Source organism: Astatotilapia calliptera, chromosome 13 (genome assembly GCF_964374335.1).
Source record: "Astatotilapia calliptera chromosome 13, fAstCal68.1, whole genome shotgun sequence".
Classification (NCBI taxonomy): Eukaryota; Metazoa; Chordata; class Actinopteri; order Cichliformes; family Cichlidae; genus Astatotilapia; species Astatotilapia calliptera.
In genome coordinates this window covers 15,349,028-15,375,000 of record NC_137434.1, presented here as the reverse complement: position 1 = coordinate 15,375,000, position 25,973 = coordinate 15,349,028, and the positions used below count along the sequence as shown (strand labels likewise).

Here is a 25,973-nt window from a genome sequence, read left to right as displayed (position 1 = left end):
ACAGGAAAATTGCCCTTCAACTATATTATCAATGTTGTTTCACAGTGTGTCCACCAGAGGGCACAAACAACAACCAGGTCATCCAAAGTAATTCACAAATACATTACCACCACATCTTAGTACAGGCTTGTAAATAACCATACATAACAAATGTTTAGGGAAATCTGTTTATGTTTCTTCTGTCAGAAAGAAAAAAATATAGGCCAATATATGATATTTAAATTATACTAGATATTGGCATTGGTATCGGTCTCAAAACTCATATTGTTTAGGCTGTAATTAAAAACTGCACATAGAGAATCAACAGTGCATCAGTAAGTCAGCATTTTAGGTTAGTATCTCAAAATTTCAATTAAATATTTCAAAAAATGTAAAAATACACAGTAAGTAAGCTGAAATTTTGAGATAATAACCTGATAATAACCTGATATTCTTCACTGGCAAAAACAAGGCCGATTAAAACCTGCCTGAAAAAAGAAAAACAGTTTGGCATTGTTATTTCGTCGTTGTCTTTGACGCATAAGTACCAAATCTCTCTTGAGAGACATTGTAGCACTTTGGACTACATCAGCAACTGACTATTGACTATTCATTCATGAGGCTGAAAACGTGGGTAGCGAGCTAGTTTGGAACTACAGGAACTACAAAGAAACGTGGCCGCTCAACCCCTGACCCCCTCTGCGTCATTTTGCCGGGAATGCTGCACCACGTGTCTCCAGCCGGTCTGCGTGCACCTCTGATTCATTACTTTTCATTCTGAAACGAGTCTGGGCAGGGAGTAGACCTCCAAGATGGCGGCGCGGTGGGGAACAGGCGAGGAGACTTTAACAGCGTGCAATATGGACTTTTTCCCTTTGGATACACTAGACGAGGTAACGAAAATGTTTTATTCTTTATTTCCTAGCATCTGGGTCCACTGTTAGTAGTGTTTGGGTGACTTTTGGGGGGCAGAGTGCTCATCTGTACGGGATGTACTGTGCACGAGAAAGTGACACGTGGATGCAACTGTAGCATAACAACTATAACTCACTGAAAAGGCGCATCTTATTTAGTGATTGTTGCAGCTTTATGACTCCGTGGTCTCATGTTTTGATAAATAATGCTCGCTGGTTAAATTTTCTTGTATTCATGGACGTTTGGTAACGCTAGCTGGTGAGTCAGTGTAGCTTGGCTGGCCGGCTGGCTAAGTGAACGAGGCAGGTTTTCTCTGACATAAAGCCAACAAGCGGTTAAATATCATCGTGACAGTTGTGCAGTGTTATCAGTAGTTGGCCTGATATTGCCTCCAGTTGTGTAGATGGTATCAATATTACGCTTTTAATCTCATTTGCTGCACTTTTTACCCGATAGTCTTGCTCTTCATCCACAGATACACACGTGGCAATAAAAATCGCATTAACCCTGCCCGATTATTTTACAGTCCTTCAACTTAATACAATATAGTGTGTATATAATAACCACTGAAATAAGTGTTTTGTAAACAGAGTTATTTGCTCGACAGTTGATCTGATGCTTTATTAATTTAGCTGTGTAGTTTACATGCTTTGCCCTATCATTCTGCAGTAAAGTGTCAACAGTTCAGGGATGATGATGATGATGATGCTGTTTTATATCTAACATTGTACGTACTCATACTCACACTGGCACTGCTGTTATATGCAAGTTTTCATTCAAACTTAACTCTGTGTACACATGTGGTTCAGTGGGGGATCACATGTTGGATTCCCCCACACATGCGCACGAGAGACAGTCAAATTAAAGCTCACAAGCCGTTCCCTCGGAGTCCGCGAACTGTGGTTTTGTTAACACGTTGACGTGTTAATTTGTGCATTAAAGTGAAGATTTTTGCTTTTTAGTCGCATGAATTTAAGCCAGCAGTGGAAGAAGAGCTGAAGGCCCTGCTTCTGGTTTGTTGTAGTGCAACACGTGGGTTTGGGTGGCCTGTCGTTGGACGGGGTGAGGCGAAGATCAAACATGTCTGCACGCTGTGTGCATGTGTAGATAGAAACACGTGGGGCTCTGTTAGACCACTGCATGGCGACATTAAGTTAATTTTGTCGGTTATGTTTCCAGTGATAGGAGGGCCCGTTTGTAGAAGTTATTGCCATGTTTATGGTTCTGGAAGATTACCCGAAGATTAGTTTTACGCCAAGTCAGCCAACATTATATCAAAGCGCATGCTAATACGTTTTACACTGGTCAAACTGGTCTTGGTATTCACAGAACATGCTACTAGTATGTGCATAATTTAAGTAATGATTCAGGATTTTCTTTTCTTTCTTTTTTTTTAATTCATCCATCCATCCATGGATGGATGGATACATACATTTATATTAATTGTAAAGCAGATCCAGTTGTGTTTATGTACAGAATAGCCTCTGCTATTTTGTTTTTCCTCCTCCTGCAAGTTGGAATTAAAAACATGTGCCCTCCTTTGCCCGCTGAAGTTTCCTTTTCAGGCTCTTGTTTATAAATGCCTCACTTGAGCCACGGCCATGAAAATGAATGAATGAGATTTGTTGACCTGTTTCTCTGTTTACCTTTTGTGCACACTGTTCTTTATGTGGTTTTTTGAAATGACACAAGTCCACTCGTGATGGTGAGGCAGCCCAGTGGTCCATTAGTGACACTGCAATGGTGCCTCGCCTTGAAAGGTTTGGAGGAATGTGGAAGTTCTTTTTTTCACTTGTGCATTTATGGGTTTCTTTCTTTCTTTCTTTTTAAAGCAACAGTTAGTTATTGATTTGACTGCTTATTTCAGATTTGACATTTGTTTGCTCTCCCCCTCTTTAGACTGATGAGCTGAGCTCCGGAGAAACTCTGGAGGCCCTTCAAAGCTGCTTAAATCTGTCCTTCTTTGAGGACACACCGACAATAGAGGCAAGACTAACTTCACATTGTGTAGTATTACGTTTTCATCAACTTCAAGGAGTTATACAGTATTGTAAGCTCTGTATATTACACTACCTAATGTCCCAGACTCTGACCTAATTGTTTGTTTTGATCCTTTATATAGTCCAAAGTCCTAGATGATGACAACGAAGCCACGCTGCTAACAGCCTTGACGGAGATTCTTGACAATGTAGAAGATGAGAACCTGTCTCCGTTTGACATACTGCCTGACTCAGACCTGCTGTCAGGTCAAAGGGGCAGGGAACAGTCTCCGGTTAGTGCCCAGCAGTTGTACATGTGTCTGAAATTATCTCTGCTCTCAACATTCCCCAATCTGATCTTTGAGCACAGGACAGAGTGGAACGCTCTGCTAATCTCTGTTATTCTGAACATACCTGTTTGCTAGTTTGTTAAAGTTAACATCAGTATTTTTTTTCTTGTTCACTCTCTAGCTCAGGAAATTACTGGGTTTATCACGTTCCCCTACAGAGAAAGACGCACCATCTAGGCCTTTATCAACTGGAAAGGTAGCGTCTTCCTATTTATAGTAATGTAAATAATCTTGTACTGTAGGCAGATTTTAACCAGATAGTTATGTTCCCATTTATACTCAGAGCCTCCCTAGGATACAGAAAAACTCTATGCAGAGGAGTGATGGGGAGGAAGAGGAAGACAGCTCCCTCACGCTGAGCCCAGTTGGGCTTGACTCATGTCCTGACGCTGACCTGTTAGACTGGGAGGCTCTGTCCTTCCTACATCCTCTTACCTTGGAACAGACAAATGAAGACGGTGTCTCGATTAGCCTGGGCGACCTGGTCAGGCATATCCAACCCTACTGCTTGTCGGTATGTGTGGAGAATGAGGCAGGGGAACAGATTATGCCGGAAGGAGGCATAGTGCTTGAGGTTGTGGACCGGGGGGAAAATGGAGAACCCATCCTGGCCATCCCAGACATAAATCTACCAGTTAAAGAGCAGCTTTCAGAAAAAGAGCAGAAAGTTTCAGATGAAGCAGAAGACAGTTCAGAGCATATAGTTGTTGATGACGAAGACGATGTAACGGTCAACGAGGCACCCATGAAAATCACATCCCCAGAAATAACAGGAGTGTGTTTAGATGTAAAAGATGAGAAGACCGTTAAGAGCCAAATGGAAGAAATTAAAGAGAAAAGTCCATCCAGGAGGAAAAAGAAAAAGAAATGCAAGCAACAGTCTCATCCTTATCTTGTGGAAGGAAGAGTCCTTCGGAGTGGCACCATAAGAAATGCAGCACAGGAACTGCCCAAAGAGCCCAAAAGAAAATCTGTCAAAGAAGAAAAGAAACAAAAACTCCCAAAAGTTCCTGCTGCCTCAACCCAAGTTCCATCGCTGGTAAAACCTAAAGAAAAAGAGCTATGCCAAACTGAAACTCAACCTCAGACCTCCACTACAGCAGTAATCAGTGAAGTGACTGTGCAACAAACTAAAGTTAAATCTCTGTCCTCTAGACAGGACACAGTGCTGTTAAGTGCTAAACCTGGGAAGAGTGAAGACAGGTATACACCCACAACAATGAGTTCTCAGGATCCCAGTGAAGCTTCACAACAGCCAGTCCAAGCCCCCACTGAGCTCGTGAATGTATTAGCAGCTCCCCCTGTTTCCCTCTCTCCGGTGTCTTCAGAGATCCCGACAGCTGCTCCCATCTCTGTGACTCGCGAGGTGATGCTGAGTGCTAGTGAGGCTGTCCCTCCCGTGGCTCCGGCAGTCCCAGAGCCCAAACCCAAAGCACTTAGTTTAGAGGAGTATAGACGGCTTAGACAACAGAAAAGGCCTGCTCCAGTGGAAAAGCAACGCAACAATAGCACCAAGTGGCCTAGCCTCCCAGAGCTTCCCAAAGAGCTTCCCCCTATTCCCTGCCTGCCTGACCCAAGCCCCAAGGATCCTCGACGTCCCATCACCCAGCCGGCAAAAAAGGAGGTGGAGGAGGTCAAACCTGCGTGGCAACCAAGAGGACCATGTGCACCACCGACCCCCGAGGCACTGCTGGCTCCACCTGCCTACATGGTTGCCCCTTCCAGCAAGGTTTCACCTGCTACTTCAATTCCTAAACCCCAACAAACACCCGAACCGCCCAGTCTGCCTCAGAAAAATCCTGTTCTGGTCCCTAATGTAGTTAAAGATTCAGCCATGCCCCAAAACATCACTACTCAGCTTGCAGCACCTAATGTGCCTAAAAACTTTGGGGCTCCTAACACTCAGCTCGCATCTTCAGTAGATGGGAAATGTTCTCCTGCTCTTTCAGGAGGGATGGATGGAGTAGATGGAGTCCCCATCTCTCAGCCTGTATCTAAGTGTGAAGAGCTCACCAAGACCACTCTTAAAACCACTACAGATGAAATAAAACCCACTGCTGCTACTGGATCTCTTCCCAGTGTCCCCCAGAAGACCACTGTGGTTTCCCAGAAAGTGCCTGAGGTCACTGCTCTCACTTCCTTAAATATCACCATTGCGTCTGATAGCAAGTCCTCCAAATCCACAGCTGATGGTACCCAGCTGTGTTCCACTCCAGCTGCTAGTCTCTCGAACTCCCAGAGTCTAAAAACAAAACCAGTTGTTGCTGAAACTAAAGAAACACCCACAACACCAGTGGAAGCCCAAAGAGCAAAGAGTTCCACACAGGAGCTGATTGAAGCATTCACAAGTGAAATAGGTGAGCTTAAAGTTAAACTTGTGTTTTAAAAGCTTTAGTTTGTTTTTAGGAGTAGAAACATTCTCATACCTTCTCTTCTTTCCTTTTTTGTTTTTAAGTATTATCTTTCTTTGACAAGAGTAATTCACTGATATGCTATAAACTGTTGTCAGTGCCACAGCTTTGCTGACTTGAACTCACTGTGCTTAATCTGCTCCAGTGGCAGGCTGATGTGCAAGAATCCAATATTAGAAATTATAAATTGTCTACTGTTAGAAAGCAGGAAAATGCACAGTGTCACTTTAAAAATCGACCCATTTGTGCTCTTCAGGACTGTTACGTACAATAATCTGTTTCCTGGCTGTCACGTTTTCAGCTGAGCCTTTGTCCTGTGTCCAGTCTATTCTCTGTTCCGCTGTAGTTCTGCTCAGTTTGAGTGTTACTGTGAAAAGAGCTTTTGTGTACTGCATTATAGTACATGTAATAGTTTAAGGGGGGCTTTTTTGCCCATTTAAAGTGCCATGTTTTTGGCCTCTGCTTAACTACAGCTCTGAACTGAAGCCTACTTTAAGCATTATTTAATCTTTCACACTCTGATTTTTAAAATGAGCAGTTTTAACTCCTGAATCGTCAAGGTCACTCTCCCTTTAAGCCAGCTTTCTTCTGATTGGCTGCTTCTTGTAAACAACAGCTTTGAACAGCAGGTGGGTGGAGCTTCTGTGCTCACACCCCAGGTGGAGATGGCCATATTAATGATGTCCACTATCAGTGAATTCATTCAGAGCCACGAGTAGAACAAAGTGTCTGAAGCCTGATCATTTGGGTTTACTTACACATGTTGACGTTATTAAACTGTTTGAGCATCCACTATTGCTGGCAGTATATCTATGAGAGAAAATAAAAAGCTCTGCAGTTTGCCTTTAAATGAGCATCATTCTGTTATAATCACATAATGACCTTTATTTACAGGTATTGAAGCTGCTGATCTGACCAGTTTACTGGAGCAGTTTGAGGAAACCCAAGGTAATTAATAATGCTTCAGTTTTCTCTGTATCCACTCCATCTCAGAGGTTTCGTTTGAACGTTTTGCACACTCGGATTTATTTTACTTCCTTGAATTATAATTAGATGGGTGTTTAGGCCAGTAGCTCCGTGTGTCACATAGTGAAGTACCAAGCTAAATGTGGTCAGAGGATCAGTTTTCCTGGTTTTGTAATGGTGCAATGTAGTATGCAAGCTTGCAGCCCCATCTTTGGTTAGCAGTAGTGGATTAGTGGGTAGGAGTTGTGATTGACTTCAGGAGATGTGTGCTTAACAGGGGTTCATGCATGAACTTTCCTTTAGTTTGCAAATCACATACAAGAACTGCCTTGTAGTTGGTCTGTTACTATGGTAAATGGGTGAATTCCAAGCTTGTGTTTCTAATCAAGCCGTTTGTTTAAATTCAAAGATAGTGGGGCATCTCTGTTTTTAACTGTAACATTCCCCTTTAAGAGAGATGGATGCTGCAGGGGCCAGAGAAGCTGCTCTGTGCACTTGTCTGCTCAGCTACTGGAATTCTGCCCCGTCTGCAAATCCATTTAACTCGAGCCCTTCTGTCTTTGTTTGGGTGGATGTACAAGGCCTGACTTATGTCAAGTGTTTGGGTTTGTTTTTGTTTTGTTTTGTTTTTTTTAAATGCGCTTTATGTAGCTGCTGACTATTTTCAGTCCTATGGAAAATAAGCCCTGTACTAAAAACATTTCCACTGAGAGTTTTTAACCTCACTTTGTGCACCGATGCACTAACTTTTCTATTCCTTCCCCCTTCAGCCAAAGAGGAGCAATGTGTGTCGGAGGTCTCTGGTAGAGCAGCAGCTGTAGGAAACTCGAGGTGAGTTACCCTACAGCCCTGACGCTGCTCTGTGTGAGTGAGTAACTGTCTGTGAGAGTGAAAACCGTTTGATTTGTGTGACAGATTGTGTATGTGAGGAGGTGGTCCAAGCCCACCTCATGCCAAGACCTACCGCAAATCCTGCCAGTGCCTGGCAGCACTAAGGGCCATCTCGGGTTGGGCTGAAGACCACCGAGGTTTGACCTACGCTGTTTACCGCTGATATACTAACATACGCCTGTGCTTGCTCAGCAGTGTCGAACTGGTTCCAGAGAAGTCTGTTGTGGAACGTGTAAAAGCTAGTGACATCTCAAGCACTGCAGGTAAATGAGCATTTTGACTTGATTAATTTAGAGATGTTTTGTCTGCTCAAATGCTTCATTTATGTCAGTGTATACAGAAGTCTGAAGTACTCATGATATTTCCCTCTGCTTCAGCTCTGACACCTCCAGCCACTCCTCCTCATCAAATGTGGAAACCCCTGGCAGCTGTGGCACTGCTTGGGAAGAGCAAAGCCTCCGAAGCCTCCAAGTCGAGCCCCTCCAAAGTTATCCAGATAGAAGCTCGGCCTCTGCCCTCAGTCAGGCCACGTAGCAAACCCACGCTCGCTGCTGCCACTGTAGCCCCCGATTTGGCGTGCATGGATCATGACTATTGCCTTCCCAACAAAGGCACTCCCACTGCAGAGCCAGGCAAGCGTTGGAATATTAAACAGCAGTCCTTTATCACCATTAAACCCATCAGGCAACATACTCCAACCACTACACAAACAACCCCAGCTGCCCTGGCATCATCTCTCCAATCTACCATAAATCAGGCGGTTTTAACCAAAACACAAGTTTGTCCAGTGAAGCCCCTGGAGCCCAAGGCAAATAGGTTGGACGAAAGCTCTGTTATGGAGACTCCAGATGCTTCTCCTACTCGGCCAGAGACTGAATTGAAGGAAAGGAGCCCGAGGAGAGGTCCGTTGGGAAGGTCATACCGTCGCCATGCTGCTTCTCGCACACCCAGCCCCAGATGTAGTTCTGAAGAGAGGCCCAGAGGTCGGTCTAGAAAAAGATCACATCATTCTCCCAGTCCAATGTCCAGCTGTTCAGAGTCAGACTCCGATTCTTCTAGATCTCGATCTAGATCACACTCTCCAACAAAGAAAAGGTTTGTCCCAAAACATGTGTTTGATTCAGATGCATTAAACCTCTTCACTGATGTGTAATGATTTCCCTTTTCCTTCTTTTTGATTTTTAGGTATCGTCACCAGAGCAGTTCCAGCTCCTCGTCCCGTTCCTCCTATCAGCCTTCTGTGTCCCGCTCTCCTCCCAGAAGGAGAAGGTATTCCTATTCTTCTTCTCGTTCTGGCTCTTGGAGTCGCTCCAGGTCACGATCTCGGTCCCCTCAAAGACGGGATCAGTGGAGTAAAGGCAGACAATTGTACAGGTACAGTACTGTGACTTCTCTTGGTAGCTGTTTCATTTGTGCCCTACATATACTTTGAGAAACCTTGAAATGACGAGTAAAGGCTTCATCTTTTCTTCTTCAGTCCCTCATATCGGCCCAGCTATGGTCATGCTCCAAAGCCAAATGCGGAAGAGGTGAAGAGACGCAAGGAGAAAGCCATTGTAAGTTAATTATTCTAGGTATAATTAAGTGAAATGATTCCAGTAGTTATGATGTAAAACTGATGGACTCTCTTCCAGGAGGAGCGCCGCGTTGTTTACGTTGGTAAAATCCGGGGAACGATGACCCAAAAAGAACTAAAAGAGCGCTTCTCCTATTTTGGCGAGATCGAAGAATGTACCCTGCACTTTAGAGACCATGGGTAAGTAAGCTCCTCGTATTATACATGCAAACATCTTACATCACCACTTTTTCTTAGCATAGAGCTTTTGGGAAGGTTTTGTAAATGAGAAAGTTGCACTGTCTTTGAACCTTCTTGGTCTTGTCTATGACCTCTTAGGCCAAGCTACAGTGCTAAAGCAAATTCAGGCTTGTTCATAACTGGAGCTTCCTGGCATCACCACCAGGTGGCTCTTTTAAAAGCAAGTTACACCTTGAAGCTATGTGCGAGTCCTGTTGCTGCCCTCTCTGCTCAAACTAAAAATGAGGAGGAATTAAACTTTTGGTCATCTGCCACAGGGACAACTACGGCTTTGTGACTTATTACAACACCAGGGATGCTTTCACAGCGATTGAGAATGGAAGTAAACTGCGCAAGCCTGACGAGTTGCCGTTTGATCTCTGTTTCGGTGGAAGGAGACAGTTCTGCCAGAGCAACTATGCTGACTTAGGTATGCTTTTAAATTTCCAGATGCAAAAAAAGTTTCTGCATAACTCTTTGATTTTTTTTTTTTCCTCTTCTTATTTTTAATGCAATTCCGTCTCTATAATCATTTCAGATTCGAGTAGAGAGTACGAGCCAACGCCTGCAAAAGGCAAGTATCATGCACTAGACTTCGACACTTTACTGAGGCAGGCCCAGCAGAATCAGAAGAGGTAACGAGAGGCCTGCAGCAGGACGCAGCAGATATTTACCTCAGAGCTGACGATGGCTCCTCACCTGCAACACTGTTTACAGTTTAGCTGTTGCATTAGAGATTTGTTTTTTGTTCTTTTTGTAATGTTGTTTCTGCAAGCTAACACCTTCTATTGAAGTGAAGATTTATAATGAAAAAAGCAAAAGGAGGCAAAAAAATTGAATAATGGAATAAATACAACAATAATTTTTAAAGTTTATTTAAATATACAATTGAACTTGAATTGAATGGAGAGGGAAATGTTTTTAAAAGGGTGGAATAAGTAGAATGGCGCTCCCTAATTATTGGGAGGAGGATGTATTACATTGTAATGTATTACAGACCTCAATAAAAAAGAAAAATAGTTTTCTTTTTTTTTCTCTCACTGTTTTTAATTAAATTTGAATTTATAATTTTTCTGTGATGTAATTGTTAATTTCATGGAATATGTGATGGTTCAGACTTGGTGCTTTGGTTTCAGGGTCCGAGTGAATTCATCAATTCAAGTTTTGTAATTCTGAAGAAGAAAAGAGTTGAGTACAATAGCAGTGGCTCATTTCTGCTAAGCGTCCCAGTGGGCTGGTATAAATAATAATGGATTGTATTAATATAGCGCTTTTTGGGGCCCTCAAAGCGCTGTACAATTCCACTATTCATTCACTCTCACATTCACACACTGGTGGAGGCAAGCTACGGTTGTAGCCACAGCTGCCCTGGGGCGAGGCTGCCATATCGCGCCATCGGCCCCTCTGGCCATCACCAGTAGGCGGTACGTGAAGTGTCTTGCCCAAGGACACAATGACCGAGACGGTTCGAGCCGGTTACAAGACGAACTGCCAACTCTTTGAGCCACGATCTAAATGAAAGAACCCCAGAACTGTTCAGCTAAATGTGCTTATTAATGTCATTGGTTAAACTTGAGATTTAACCAGCATTTCCTGCTGTGGTAATCATTGTGTTTTCTAAAAAGGTGAAATTCTCTCCCTGTCATAGCTTTCTGCACTACCCCAATGAAAAAGAGCCATGTTTAATATTAGGTGTCACACTGCCACAAGCCTGTTGCATGGATTTTGTCATATTTTTAATGTGTGCTGCAAAGTTTTCTATTCAGTTACATTTTTAGGTCACTTTATACCATAAGTTAAAGATCTTACTGTATTGGGGAGAGAACCCAAACAATTTAATGAGTCTGCACTGTCACGAAGTGCTGTGACAGCGCATCATAGCAAGGGCTACAGCATACTAAGCCTATGGCACCCTAACCTGATCCAGCCCAAACTGTAAGCTTTATCAAAAACAAAGGTTTTAGCCACATTTAAAGGGTACAGAGGGTGTCTGCCTCCTAAATCTGAACTGGGAGCTGATTCCACTGGAGAGGGGCCTGATAGCTAAATATGAAAGTTTGTTTCCACCACTGAACCAAAACGTAATACTTTGAACCCCATCCATAATTCCAAATTTCAACTAACTTACTTCAAATATCAAGTTATTTTCTCAGAGAACGGAGTAAGTCGAACTACTGCGATAACCTGAAATCTTGACTACGGATGGAAATTTTTCTTCAGTGGTGGAAATGAGCTTCCATAGCTGAAAGCTGTGCCTCCTGTTCTACTTTTAGAAACTCCAGGAACCACATGTAGGCCTGCAGCCTGAGAGCAAAGTGCTTTATTAGGATAATATGGCACTAAGGTCTTCAAGATATGCATTTAACTACTGCAGAGACTCCACCCATCCTACATCCACCTGTTTGACCACTGCCCTCAGGGAGATGCTACAGGTCCAGCCAAACCAGGACTAACACACACTAACACACTGTTCCAGTTTTTTTCCACAAGCCATCAGCTGTACTGAACACGCACATCAGCACCTCTCACACATAAACACCACCACCACACAACACAAGTGCAATACCTCAAAGCAACCTTGCACATCTGTATAAAGCTTTAATATGTGTATAGTTGGCATTTTTAGATTTGTTTATTGTTAGCTACTTGTTTGTTTTATTGCTATTTATTATAAATGTTGATAGGAGAGGGATCTTGATATAACAGCTACCCACTATTTTAATCATTTGTTATATTCCTTTTGATACTCTTTTTTTTTTTACTCTTTATGCAATTCTTTCATTAACTTTTCTTGGCTAGCATCAATGACTGTGTAAAAAACATGTACAAATCTATTCAGGGCCATTGAATTTATTTTTTTGTCCTGACTAGTTGACCTAATCTTTGGACTCACCCCCTGGATATTGTGAAAACTCGCAACCCTGTTTTGTAGTCATTGTAGTAAAGCGCGCTGTGTACTGTGGAAAAGTATAACTGGATTATCTTGACGATTTGGAACAAAGCATGCGCATTTTGCTGACACAGATCATAAACAGATGAGCAGCACCTCCCCTGTTTGAAAGTGGTGTTGGAGCTTAGCTGCATTCCTAATATGGGCTGGAATTTAAAGATATTACACAGCCGGCGAGATGTTCAACGCAGTCGACCAACAGAGCGAATAATTGCCACCCTCTTGTGTATTTGATAAATACGTGCACACTTTGTATCCCCGCTCATTGATAAATGAGAGAGATTGATGATGTTGTGGGTAATCACGCATAAACCAATCTGTTATTTAGCTTCATTATTGCTACATATCTGACTACTATTAAGTGTATTGAGTAAAAAAAACGGATGTCGTTATAATTTTGATGTACATTTTGCCCACAACTGGTTACAAAGGAGGCTAATCCTATCATGCCGTGAACTGAGGTGTAGGCTATATCTTTAACTGTGTAAAATCTTTGCGGTGTTTTGTCACGTACATCTAGTTGTGACTGGTTTGAACTGGTTTCGTGAGCATGCGCACTTGGTGTAAACAGGAAGAAACGACGTAAAGTAGGTCAAATCCACCCATAAAGAAGAGAAAATGCACGGACAGCCACGAGCGAGTGTTTGGTTTTTGTTTACATATTAGCCAAACTAAATGATGATTTGTATCACCTGATAGTAATTTATATCACAGCTTGTAAAACCAGTCAGGGTCTTTGTTTCGAAAACTCGATAGATTCCTTGCGTTAGCTAACATTAGGCTCAGAGTGACGCGGTTTATTTCCACCAGGTTTGCCTGGCAGCATTCGCCTGCTGACCTACATTTTGAAAATATTCCCTGGGTTCGTCGCAAATTTCGTGACTTTTGTATCGAGCGAAACGTCGAAAAATGGTTCAAAAAGAAAATACGTTAGAGACTCCTCAAGTGGATGGTGAGCCGAGCCCCAGCCCAGTCTCCGGAGAGCCTTGTGCAGAGGTCCCTGGCCCGGTGGAAGAGACTGTGATCGGAGTCGAAACGACGGGCCTCAGAAAATTTATAAGCGGAGTCGTGGAAGGTAATGTTGGAGAAAGATTATGTATGTAGTTTGGTATCGTCACATATATAAATAAATAATAAATTTGTATCTTCAAATGCAAATATGCTGGTTAATAAAAAAAAATTACCCTTTAAAATTTCATAGGCTTACGTGTATATACAACACGATCTAGTTAATCGCATACAATCAGAAGCTAGGCGTCGAAATGCTGCAGTAATTCCGCTGTCCGTCTGTACATGATGAACACAGTGCTACACTTCATGAATTTAAAAGGGACGTCTTTATTTGGGCACATTCCTGAGTAATTCAGAAGATCAGTATTAAGCAGATTCAAGCACGTCGGCACCAAGGGGCAAACTGTCGAAGCGACTAAGCAGCTCGCTGTGCATGCAGGAAACGCACATTAGGACTGCAGGGTGCGTGGAAACTGAATGTCGTGTTTTCTAACGCAGGCTTTTATGGGCGGCCATGGACAATGGAACAGAGGAAAGAGCTGTTCAGGAGGTACTGTGGATCATTTAAGACTGCATGTTGACAGCATTATAGCAGGGTAACTCGGATTGTTTTAATGAGTCTGAAAAAAATGATTTTCACAGGCAGCAGAAATGGGGACTGAATACATACCTTTACGCACCCAAAGATGACTGCAAACACAGAATGTTCTGGAGGGAGCTGTATTCAGTGGAGGAAGCAGGTGATTACCAAGAATGTCGTTGGGGAGACGGGGGAATGATTGTATGATACTTTTAAAGTGAGCCAATTGCATATTAATTATAAATGCACAATAATTTACACTTTTGTCTTTCTCCTGTCTCCTAGAGCAACTCATGACTTTAATCGGTGCTGCTAATGAGCATGGGATAGAGTTCATCTATGCCATTTCCCCTGGATTAGATATTACCTTCTCCAACCAAAAAGAGGTTTCTGCACTCAAGAGGAAACTTGATCAGGTATTGCAGCATTTTTATGAAGAACACATTGAAATCCTTCTTGATGGATATCTACAGCAGTTTTCTGTATTTTACTATGTCATTTCTTCCCTTTCAGGTTTCACACTTTGGCTGCAAGTCCTTTGCCTTACTTTTTGATGATATTGACCACAACATGTGCCCTGCTGATAAAGAAGTGTTCAGTTCTTTTGCACACGCTCAGGTTTCTATCACCAATGAAATCTACCAATATCTTGGCGAGCCTGAAACCTTCCTCTTCTGTCCCACAGGTAACTTGTTTTCCTTGTTTTTTGTACCTGCCTTATTTGCTCATTTTGTGTGTGTTTGCGCTACTTGCTCACTTATTTTTCTCACCGTCAAATTCAGAGTACTGTGGAACATTTTGCTACCCAAGTGTCCCTCAGTCCCCTTACCTCCACACAGTAGGGGAGAAGCTCCTGCCTGACATTGATGTGCTATGGACAGGCAAGTCTAACAGTTTTCCTTGAAATTGCAAACCTATTCATACATGTCTATGTTGAAGACTTAAAAAGAATAATTATTTGGATATGTTGACTTTTCTGTAGGCCCCAAAGTGGTTTCCAAAGACATCACAGTGGAGTCTATTGAAGAGGTGTCAAAAATCCTGAGAAGAGCCCCAGTAATCTGGGACAATATTCATGCCAATGATTATGACCAGAAGAGACTTTTCTTGGGTCCCTACAAGGGCCGCTCCACAGAGCTCATCCCCAGACTGAAGGGAGTCCTCACCAATCCAAACTGCGAGTTTGAATCCAACTTTGTAGCAATCCACACTTTGGCCACCTGGTACAAGTCTAATATGAACGGTGTGCGCAAGGATGTGGTCATGAGTAAGCAACAGAGACTTCTTTCTTTTGTTTGTTTAGTTATTCTGCAAATTTCAAAGCATACCACAGACAGAAAAGATCCAGCTTGAAATGAGTGGGTAAAATGTACTTCATTAAGCAATAAGGAAGGAGGGGAAAAATGAAGATCAGTATCAAATAATTTTATCAAAACCCTTTATGCCTTTGAGGCAAAGGGGTAATTTAACAAAAATAAAACACACAGGGTTTTGAAAATTTGGGTGGGGGTGTACTTATAGTTAGCTGGGGAAATGTAACACCCGATGTAAGGTTTATCGAAACTAGGAAAACATTTCCGCAGTCTGGTTTTAATATACTATACATCTATTTAAGCTAAGTAATGCTTATACAAGCGCACATGGAGTGAAAAGAATCCTGAGCATTGGATTTCTTAAACGCCTTTCATTAAGTTTAGGCCTCAGCTCCTCATATCAAAGTCTGAAGTCATGGGTAGGTACACAATCTTTAGTTACAAGGATTTTAAAGTTTCCAAAAGTGTCATTATCAGTATAATGCTTATTTTGTGTTGATGCAGTATACTCTCAGTATGAAGTTACTGTCATCTTGCACTGAAATCCAGATTATTAATGGATGTACTTCTCTGTTTTTTCTCTCCCCACCTTGCCCCTTTACCAGCTGATGGTGAGGACAGCACCGTTTCTATCCAGATTAAGTTGGAGAATGAAGGCAGTGATGAAGAACTTGAGACAGACATGCTCTATAGCCCACAACTTGCTCTAAAACTGGCTCTCACAGAATGGCTTGGGGAGTTTGGTGTGCCTCACCAATACAACAGTAAGTTTAATCTCCATTAATTTTTTTTGTTAATAGAGTTTTTAGCAGCATCACCTGAAATGCCTAAAAACCATACCGTATGCACTGACACTCTGTTCTCACAGGCCGGCAGGTGCCTCAGAGTGGTGCCAAAGGCACGGGCATAGATGTGTCATCCATGACTGCTCCCTCTCTTTGCTCCTCAACAACGGTCACAACTGTGTTCCAGCAGCCCATCATGTCTCCAGCAATGCCTGCTCTGTGCCTGGATCCAATCTCACTTCCTTTGGCAAAAAGACCTCAGGAGGAAGAGGAGGTGGAGTTTGCATTATGACACAGTTGTAGCACTTGTGTGACCTTAACTCAATTGCTAAAAGTACTTGTTTTCTGTTCATGCAGCTCATCACCCAGTAAAATAACCATTGGGTCATTGATTAAAGGGCTAATAATGAAAGTAATTGTCCTCTCTTTATAGTCTGGTACAATCCAGACAGAGGATTGTACCAGACTATCTACAGGTACTTTAACTTTTTACTGGGCATGTGCAGGTGGAGGTGGAAAAGAAGGATTCAGATGAGGAGCCCATGGAGATGGTGGTTGAGAAGCAAGATGAGGCAGAGCCAGAAGCCGAAGTCGACCCAGAAGAGAAGCATGCAGGTCCTATTTTAGCTGACAAGATGGCCGAGGACCTCAAACCTATGGATACAGACAAAGAGAGTCTGGCAGAGTCCAAATCTCCTGAGGAGTCAATTCAAGAGGACTCTGGTAATGATATCGCCCCTATGCAGACAGATGATCAGCTCAAACAGGTGCTGCAAACATTAGTGAGTCATTTCTCCTTTATATCTGCATTTGAAGGCAAAAACCAAATTAAAATGCTTGCAAAGTCTCATTGCTGATTTGGGTCCACAGGAAGTGTTTGTACCAGGGCCCAACGAAAAGGCACTGTTCACAGCAGAGCCTCTTACCCTGGAGGACCTGTGCTTGCTGGCAGAGCTCTTTTATCTGCCTTACGAACATGGACCCAAGGCCATGCAAATGTTAAAGGAGTTCAACTGGCTAAGAGCCAACAGCAGCGTCGTTAGTGTCAACTGCAAGAGGAGAGAATCTGAAAAGGTGGGTGATTTTACTGAAACACGCACATGGAGTGTGTTCAGAGAAGGAGGTCCATTAGATGGCTAGTCTGTTATCAACTAACCACGCTGTTCATGGTGCAGAAAACAAAATGGTGGCTGTGTAGTACCCATTCTGCCCATTGGGTGGTGTGGTTATGACGGCAAATGGTGTGCTTGGACTACAGTTTAGTGCTGTGCTTTTTGTGTAAACTATGGCTTCCCTTTCTATGCAGCTTGTTTTGCTTTTAGTTACATATTCACACGTCACAGTGGAAAAGTACAGTTGTAAATAATTTCAACACTCATGGCCTATTGGGACACTTGTATATGATATGTCATAAGTGACATGAGTGGGGGTTTTTTTTTTTTGGTTTTTTTTGGGGGGGGGGGGGGGGTTCTTCCTGCTACCACAACTCTTAAGTGGTTTAATGCTTGCGTTTTCCACCAGTATTTATCTTTTTCAAACATTGTGTTGAACACAGGTGACCGAATGGCAGTCACGGGCAGAAAAGTTTGAGGAGATGTGCTGCTCAGTCATCCAGATGTTCACACGGCTATCTAATACAGCTAACCGCACCATCCTGTATGACCTCTACTCTTACCTCTGGGACATCAAGAGCATCATTTCTATGGTCAAGTCTTTTGTCCAGTGGCTCGGTATGTATAAAGGGAACCACGGGGTCCTTATTCTTAGAGAGCAGTAGTTTAGCGTAGAGTCCATTCAAGTGTTGTAATCCTTTACCATTCTCAGGAACACAGTTGCATACAAATTACTAAAGCACATCATTTTAAAAAAAAAAAAAAAAAAAAAAATATGAAAGAACAAACAGTGTAATGATGGCTCATTTAGCTGCATGGTTTCCATTCTAGACCTGGACTATGTTATTTTTAAGAATGATATGAGACAACAATCTGAATAACAGTAATATTTCTAATCTTCTGCATCAGTTAATGTAGGATTAGTTTTTGGCAAATATCCCCAGCTGAAATTGGTAGCAGGTTATTTGATTAGTTTAGAAATGGGTTAGGTCAAATGCATCACATTTAAATGGATATAAATCTATTAATTGCGCTTTAATTTGTTGATTTTTTTCTTCTTTTTTCTAATCTGACTGAATGCTGCTTGCACTGCTGCTGTGCTCCCTTTTTATTCCACAACAATTTGCTCCATGTTTGTCTAAACTGAGTATCTGTGGAGAAAATGTCCCAGCAGGGTTACTGCTGCTTGCTGTGTATCCAGTAACATCACTGCTGCGTTCCCACACAGACACTTGCTTCCATTTCTCCGTCTGTGGGGATGGGCACAGGGGAAATCCCAACCCCCCTCCCTTCCTCCATGCCCTAGCGCGCACGCGAGCTTGGAGAGCAAGTTGACTGACTCACTGTGGAAGGCCATTCTGGTGCATAAACAAGGAATCAGAAATATCTAAATTGTCCTTAATATGAATCGCATGCATATATTACAAGAAGGTTGTTGGATTTTTAAGCTACTGAATCATGTGCTCACTCTGTATCAGAGGAGAATGCATCACATTGTAAAAGAGGATATTCTTTCTTTCCCTCCCACTTTCATCTCTCTCTTAAATTAGTCTTTCAGGTGATGTCCTGTGATACAGCATGAGTGACATGGAGTCTTCTCATGACATCTCCATCTTTTCATGGAGTGTTTGTTTGTTAGTCTGAAGCACCAGCATGGCCTGTAGGTTACTCCCTGTAACCCAGTTTCATTCACAGGTTTCTGTCCTGTCTGGCTATATGGTAAAGCTGAGGTCTCTGGCCCACAGTACACAGCAGGCAGCATACCCACACTGGCAAATCCACATTAAAAGTCCACACTGCCGGCTTGATGCTTCAGTAAATGGTCTTAAACGCTCAAGCCTCACCAAAGAAGTTAAAGCCCCATAAATATAGTTACCTGCATGAAGTTCCCAAATATTGACTTCTGCTTTTGCTATCAGCATTCATTTCATCAGTCCCCATATTTTCCCCCCTAGTGGAAGCTGTGCAGCCGGCACTTAGTCACAACCTCCCTGGTTATTGCACTGAGAACACTTACTAATAACTATTTTCTACTGTTTTCTCCCTTCACTATGTACAGATGGAAGAATCCACAGTACAAGTTTCTACTGCTATTGGATCGACAGTGGCCGATGTATGCATATGCAGGCGTTGTCTCTTATGTTCATGTATCAAATTGATCTTTGTAGTTTTATTTTAAAGCTAAAAATTTAAAAGTAAAGGAAAGATTTGGAGGAAAGCAAGCTGCCCTCTGGATGAAGTCACATTTTGCGCAGCGATTTTAAAGTCTGAATACTAAGTGTTAACTCCCAAATTTCTCTTTGGCAGCATTTCTCTAACTTGTTTTTTTGTTTCTGTCAGTAGGCCTGTAGAATTGGCTCAGACCAGCCAGATGCACTCACTCAAGGGACCTTACACTTGGTTTTATTTATATTTAATATGTAATATTTGAGTGGACTCACCCTAAAAAAAAAAGGGGGGGGGGGGGGGCAGAAAGACAAAAGAACAAATGTTCCATGTTATTCTGCATAAATGTCACAGTGCTGGATCGGTGCCGTTGCACTACATAATCGGCTAGTCTTTTGCGGTACCCTTTGTGGTTTTTAATCTGGATATCCAGGTTCCCAGTTCCTTCCTGTGGCTGCATCTGTATGCTGTGTTGTCAGTTCATCAAAGGAAATGTTTTAGGTATCAGGGAGAGATTTACATGTAAAGCACTGTTAGGTGTCCTGCACGCGCGCTGCATTTGTCTGGTCACATGACAGGGCTTCTTGTCAACCAGGGGTTGGTTTTTATTAGCAACTTGAATCAGAAGCTTGCTCATTTGTCTTTATATTGATTGGGTTTTAATAATAAGCTGAGAGGTCCTTTAAGTCTGGAAATGCTGATCATGCTGCCTCTCGTCTTCCTGGTTTTTAATGACTTGTGCTACCCCCCCCCCCCCCCCCCCCCCGTCATGTGACAAGGCAGATAAAATGAGAATGTGACTTCACACAAGGTGCTAATATCAGTGGGGTGACGGCAGCTAAAGCTTACTTTGGTAGCCCATAGACGGATTTTATTTTATTTTTATCCCCCCCCCCCCCCCCCCCCCCGCCCTCTGTATTGGTCATGAAGTCTGTCAGCTTCTCAAATGAGAATTACCCTCCTGAAACACTGAAAATGAAAGACCTGCATCAAATAACTTGCCACGTGGACACCATGTCACATGGAGCTTTTGGGTAACGTTTTGCATTTACAAAGGTGCAGAGCAGTTTTTTGTAAAAGTAATGTGCATCTTGCACCAGATTCCTTCTAGCATATATAAGCTTTAGATGCTTGAGCCCCATTTGATTGTAAAATATATTCTCTACATATAATTCCAAATTGGGTCCTTTTTTTATGTTTTAATGATTAAAAAAAATAAAAATTCATAAATATTTTGCTATTAGATATATGACCCCCTTCATTCTCATCTCCCCACTCCCTTCATCTGTATCAGAGAGCCCCATCCTGTGGTAACAATGTCCGCTTGGCTCTGCTCCTAACAGGGTGTCGTAGTCAGTCCTCAGCACAGTTCCTTAGAGGAGACCAAGAGCCATGGGCCTTTAGGGGAGGTCTAGCAGGAGAGTTCCAGGTATCTAATGCACCGAATTTACAGCAATCAAATGGAAAAAAAAAAAAGAGAAAGAGAGAAAAAAGAGTGCTGTGAGCAAAGGCGACGATGGTATTATGTGCATAGGTATGAAGGGGTTTGGTCTGTCAAAGGTGAGCTGATTGCAGTGAGTTATGCTCACGACATCCAGGCTCCATCCCCTCCACTTGATCTCCAAATATGTTTGTGCCCTGGCATTACTTTGGGATATTGGCAATATCTGTGAGGGGAGTGGGTGACCTGAATTCCATGCTGGGAGGGGAAAAAGACAAACAAACTTAAAGCCAGTGTTTGGCGTGGCATCTTCTGATTGTGTTGCTGCTTCTGATCAATTTTGGTTTCTTTCAGCAACTGCTGAAGGAGATGCTGCTTTTCCCTGGCGCATGCAGCGCAAGCGAGTATGGTTAGGTTTTATTTTCATGACATATCATTTCTTTGCAGGAAAGCACAGCGCTCAAAGCCAGCCCTTTGCGAGCGCACGCGCAAGCATCGCAGCGCCAGCGAGAACGCAAGCATGTACGCGATGAGAGAATTCCATGATTAAACACATCAGTCCAGTCTAAAGTGGTGTTTCCAGCCCAGACTCCCAATGGCAACCAAAATGCTGTTGAGTGACTCAGTTGGCAATCATTTAATTCCCCGTTTTGGTTTTTTGTTGCTTGGAGTTCTCTCGGTCTTTCTGCGCTAGCATCATTATTTTTCTCAACAGGAGGGTCCTGCGCAGCGAAGTATTGCGATGCCTTACAAAAGGGAAAGGAGCATCTCCTTCAGCCAGTAAAACCTTAGTCAGACCAAAACGCGAGCCTTTTTTTCTTTTTGTTATGTTTGCAAATGTCTGTTTGTAGTTGGTGCTGTTTCTTTAGCGAAAATGAGAAAGAAGTGAGGTTTGCTCTTGTTGTCCACTGTCAGGTCAACAAGGAACAACAGTTTATATACTCAAGTTGTCTTCAGACTCCAAAGCACTTTTCTGTCTTTAGTTCCTTTTGGGTTGATAGTGGTTCAACTTGGCAAACACACAGTGAGGCAGTCAGCCAGACTAGCACGACACCTTTTCCCTGTGAAACTGACCCTCCTTATTTTGATATCCACAGCGATTGTTGCCAATAGATGGGGCAAACGATCTTTTCTACCAACCTCCACCTTCATTGCCATCCTCAAAAATCTATACCATAAGGCCGTACTTTCCCAAAGATGAGGTGAGATACTTGTTGTTTTTGTTTGTTTTGTTTTTTTTTAGTTAAGCCACACTCCTGTAGTCCTTTTTATAACCGTTGTCAAGCACGGCAAAATTGTCTTGTCTTGAAGGAATTTCTTTAGCTTTGGCACGTTTACTTGTTAATTGATTAGGTTTGCTCATTAAATGTCACAAAACAGTTTGTCACCAGACCTCAGATATTTGTATAAGTATCCTGTCGTCTTCCCCTCATTTCACATAAGTGACAAAATGATGAAGCTGCAACATGTCTGTCTTGGACATCCACATGTTTTGTATGAAACTGATTTACTTCTGGAAAATCCCTTCTAACTAATATGTGACCATATTTTGTATTTCGTCACTTATTTAGTTCCTCTGAGTCTTTATTACATTATCTAGCAAAAAAAAACCCCACCCTATAAGCAGTTTTTGCCAGGCCTTCAGCACTTTTTCAAATTTTGATGACCATGAAGCTGCGTATTGCCGACATGCGTTGAACACATTAAAACAAATGAAACAAAAAATGAGACTGTAACATTGCATTCACAGGGGATGTTTAAATTTAAAAATAAAATAAAAAAATGTGGGATTTATTATAAATAATGGATTTTTGTCTTTATATTGATTGTAGTGAAAAGCTACAAGTCTGGACCAATATTAATGTAAACTGCAAGCTGAGTAATTCGCAGAATCCATATAACTTATGAGTCACTTATTCAAGTAGAGTTAAAGTTGCTAAACTTGGTGTGAACGCAACGGTTTCATTAACAGCTGTTATCTGTCTCATTATGCAGACTGCAGTCTATAAAATATGTAAAGAGATGTACTGTGAAGGCACGGAGGATGTACCATTCTCTGATGACGATCCTGACCTCATAGGAGACAGGTAAGAAAAGGCACATGCATTTGTTTGCAGTCCACACATTTCCCCATTCCCCTTATTAAGGCTTTGATCTGTGTTCACAGGTTAGTAGGAGGTCTCCTGACACTCAGTTCGGACTATGGGTTTGTGTTGGAGGATGATGAAGGGATCTGTGGTTATGCTCTCGGCACCGCAGATGTTAAACCCTTTATCAAGAAATGCAAGTTGAGCTGGATTCCCTTCATGCAAGAGAAATACCACAAACCTGACTGTGATAAGGACCTCACAGAGGCTGAGGTATGCTTATAATCCATTTCTTTCTATCGTAATATTGAGCGTTATGATTGTGCGTCCTTTTATTAAGATTACTAAAGCACTCTTTCATTATTGTAGAAGATGATACTGAGTTTCCATGAAGAGGAGGAGGGTCTGCCGGACTCTTTCCTCTCCAACTTTCCCTCTCTCATCAAGGTTGACGTTCACGCCAAAGTCACTGACCCCAGTGTGGCCAAAAGCATGATGGGCTGTCTGTTATCTTCTCTTAAGGCCAACGGTAGGTAGCAGCCAATCGTGTCTTTAGCCCCCTGCCTCATAACCACTCCATAGAAGTATTGATTCATTAAGTTTATTTTTCAAGTTTTAGTAAAGTGGAAAACAAAGGTTCACTTATCTACATGTAATGTGTGCATGAGGCCAAAGTCCAAAACGACAAGATTAGAAGCCTAGATGACTGTTTTTTATCATAAAGGCTTCTTTACCCCTTTTAGATTTACTGTAAATAAACCAAGGGTAGTGAACTTTGGTTCTCTTTTCTGTGTCCTTTCTCTCTCAGGATCCCACGGCTCGTTCTGTAAGGTTCGACAGACTGATAAGCGAATGTTGGACTTCTATAGTAAGCTGGGATGCTTTGAAGTGGCCAAAATGGAGGGCTTTCCTAAAGACGTCATCATTATGGGCCGTAGCCTTTGAAGAAACATCCTGCAACAATGACGGACAGAGCGAGTTGACATAGTTTAAACGTGTTTGCTACCTTCATGAGAAAACTTTCATGGTGATTTTTATATCACGTTACCAATCTGGGCTCTTTTTAGGATTTGTGTGGCAGCACAGCGGATGCCTGTGCCCCCCCCTCCCCCCCTTAGATGTTTTGGCTCTACTGGATTCAGCACGTCGAAGGCCAAGGAGTGATCTGTAATCTCTTTCACTCAGTAACACATAAGTGGAACCCCTTCTCTGATCCCACTATTCCTTCCTAGGAGGAAGGAAGAGATGACTCCTTGAGACCTTCTTAACCCCCCTCCCCCCCCCCCCCTCCCTTTTTTTTTTTTTTTTTTTTTTTTTTTAAATAAATCCAGTGGCCATTACATGAATTTTACCCGCATGCCTGAAATCGGCATCTGTATCTGAAGGCTGAGCTGTGAAATGAGGGTAGCCCGCATCTAGTGTCGTAACTACCGCTACATCCTGCTTTCCCAGATGTGACATGGAGAAATGGTATAGTCGTTGGCTTAGGTGAAACATCTTTATGCAGGATGTGAAGTGCTGTTTGAGAGTTTGCCTTTCGTTTTCACATCGTGGTATTTTCGGTCGCTCCACCACATACTTGGAGATGGATGCCTTTTTAGGTAGTGTGTTTCTGACAAAATTGATCTGAAGCACCGTGTGTGTGTGTACACATGAAGGGTGAACAGTTGTAGCTTTTTAAGGTTTTGCCAAGCCCTGAATTAAATTGTTGCCACAGGCCAACAAAGCAAACGTCAAAGAGGTCCTTTTGAATTTCTGTTCTAGTAGTAGACATTTGGAAAGCAATAAAAGCTTTCATGTGTTCATTAACATGTTTTTCAGCCATTGCCTTTTTGTTCCTTGCCTTATCATTTTAGCTTATAATTTCAAACACAGCTAGAGATGGCACGTTGACCTTGTTGTTTTTCAAATTCCAGAGATGTAGCCTCACACTCACAGTAAAGCGTCTTGGTTTTTGCTCTACCAGATCCATAACGCAAGCACAGAAACCCTTCAGTAAACTAAGCTGATATTGTACCATTTTTAGTTAAGTTAAATTCTATGTTTATCTAATATTGTTGAAATGTTTGTCTTTCTAACTTTGCGTAGTTAAAATGTCAAATTTACCACAGTTTGTTTCGTTCCTGTTTGAAAGCACGAATGTTTAAATCGACACTTCCTGAGAGTAGTACACCACGGGACCAAAATGTGTTAGGCTTTTTGCGTTGCTTTGTTTTTTTTGTTTTGTTTTTTTTCTTTTTGGTTGAAATGATGAAGAATCCGAAATCTTCTGTTCCTCCACTAATATGAAACTGCTCATTTCACCAGACCTGACGGGCAAATTCACTCATGTCATCCCTTAATGCTTTGTTTCAGCGTTGCATACCAGTACATGTATTTTCAGCTGCGTTTCAGCGAGGCGCTCTTGGGATCACTGAGGTTGTTGAATCCTGTCACCAAATGTGAAAATGGCAATGGTTTCAACACTGTTTAGTTCAGTTGACGTGGTTTGGAGCCGAAATTCATACCCTTCCTCCCTCACAAGCTCTTCATTGAATGTGTTTTTAAGTCAAAGCTATAATTTGCTTTTATGAATTTTTTCTTTTCTTTTAAAAAGCACTGTCACTCATAGGAGTGTTTAACCGGTTAACTGAGGATCTGTGGTTGTTACTCAGTAGCTGCCTGCCAATGTGATGTTTTGAAACTGTGCATTCATAATGTGCATGAGTTGTAATGGATTTGTTGTGGCAGATGCTGGGGGGGAAAAAAAAAACTCATCTTCATGCTACATAGAGGAAGAAGCATGCCACTCAACCCTATGAATATAATACTGTTGTTCTCAGAGAGTCTGTAAACTCTGTCGATCATAAAGTGTTGTTTTGTTTTCTATATTGAAACTGATGCTGGTTTAGTTAATCTCTTGTCCTGTACAGCCGTTTTACCTGTCAGCCAGGTGTGAAACTCGCCCACGGGATCTGCTATCTGTCTGCTGAAACAGCAGTATAATTTTCACACTTGTCTTAAATGGTTCATTTTGCAGTTTGCTGATGCTTGAGCTTTCTCCTCTGCCAACTAGATTTGATTAATACTTGGCTGTGAAAGAGAAAGGGCTCCAGTGGTAGATTTTCAGTTAAGGGGTGGGGGGATCATTAAAGTGAGTTTTCCATTGTAAAGTTTGTATGTAAAGTATATAAAATGGAAAAACTAATAAACGATAAGTGACTGTTGCTTTGTCCTGTGCGCCACTATTTATCTAGAAATAT

At 42.2% G+C, this 25,973-nt stretch overlaps 2 protein-coding genes and 1 non-coding gene across 8 annotated transcripts; all 3 read left to right on the top strand.

Moving 5' to 3' along the window:
* The first annotated feature begins 714 nt into the window (after positions 1–714).
* pprc1 (PPARG related coactivator 1) lies at positions 715–10,308 on the top strand. 2 transcript variants are annotated; one of them, XM_026189545.2, is made up of 14 exons: positions 715–872; positions 2,794–2,880; positions 3,017–3,166; positions 3,345–3,419; positions 3,507–5,580; positions 6,529–6,582; positions 7,371–7,431; positions 7,687–7,754; positions 7,869–8,586; positions 8,677–8,865; positions 8,969–9,047; positions 9,126–9,247; positions 9,565–9,716; positions 9,825–10,308. In XM_026189545.2, the coding sequence occupies exons 1-14, from the start codon at positions 792–794 to the stop codon at positions 9,923–9,925; spliced, it is 4,011 nt and encodes a 1,336-aa protein (XP_026045330.2). In that variant the 5' UTR covers positions 715–791; the 3' UTR covers positions 9,926–10,308. The 2 variants fall into 2 exon arrangements, with proteins under 2 accessions (XP_026045330.2, XP_026045329.2); XM_026189544.2 differs by having other exon boundaries at positions 7,684–7,754.
* Positions 9,341–9,480, top strand: LOC113035580 (small nucleolar RNA SNORA50). The gene has a single exon (XR_003274365.1). It is a non-coding gene; the product is annotated as a small nucleolar RNA SNORA50 (small nucleolar RNA).
* A 2,474-nt stretch (positions 10,309–12,782) lies between the features above and the next one.
* oga (O-GlcNAcase) lies at positions 12,783–24,540 on the top strand. Of its 5 annotated transcripts, none has more exons than XM_080287972.1 (19): positions 12,783–13,311; positions 13,746–13,797; positions 13,890–13,987; positions 14,113–14,243; positions 14,341–14,512; positions 14,610–14,708; positions 14,810–15,094; positions 15,746–15,904; positions 16,009–16,192; positions 16,431–16,707; positions 16,796–16,999; positions 17,481–17,655; positions 19,097–19,150; positions 20,547–20,632; positions 21,742–21,846; positions 22,640–22,731; positions 22,812–23,004; positions 23,101–23,260; positions 23,540–24,540. In XM_080287972.1, the coding sequence occupies exons 1-19, from the start codon at positions 13,146–13,148 to the stop codon at positions 23,674–23,676; spliced, it is 2,829 nt and encodes a 942-aa protein (XP_080144098.1). In that variant the 5' UTR covers positions 12,783–13,145; the 3' UTR covers positions 23,677–24,540. The 5 variants fall into 5 exon arrangements, with proteins under 5 accessions (XP_080144098.1, XP_026045591.2, XP_026045589.2 ...); XM_026189806.2 differs by having other exon boundaries at positions 16,009–16,199; positions 16,432–16,692; XM_026189804.2 differs by having other exon boundaries at positions 16,009–16,199; positions 16,432–16,707.
* The last annotated feature ends 1,433 nt before the right edge of the window (positions 24,541–25,973 follow it).

What these genes read in the sequence shown, in the direction of transcription:
- pprc1 (XM_026189544.2), top strand. Translation starts at nt 792, where the DNA reads ATGGCGGCGCGGTGGGGAACAGGCGAGGAGACTTTAACAGCGTGCAAT. An exon ending in AGCATTCACAAGTGAAATAG is followed by an intron (nt 5,581 to 6,528) that starts GTGAGCTTAAAG and finishes CTTTATTTACAG; the next exon opens with GTATTGAAGCTGCTGATCTG. An exon ending in GACGCAAGGAGAAAGCCATT is followed by an intron (nt 9,048 to 9,125) that starts GTAAGTTAATTA and finishes ACTCTCTTCCAG; the next exon opens with GAGGAGCGCCGCGTTGTTTA.
- oga (XM_026189804.2), top strand. Translation starts at nt 13,146, where the DNA reads ATGGTTCAAAAAGAAAATACGTTAGAGACTCCTCAAGTGGATGGTGAG. An exon ending in AGAGGAGAGAATCTGAAAAG is followed by an intron (nt 17,000 to 17,480) that starts GTGGGTGATTTT and finishes TGTTGAACACAG; the next exon opens with GTGACCGAATGGCAGTCACG. An exon ending in GTCTTTTGTCCAGTGGCTCG is followed by an intron (nt 17,656 to 19,096) that starts GTATGTATAAAG and finishes CACTATGTACAG; the next exon opens with ATGGAAGAATCCACAGTACA.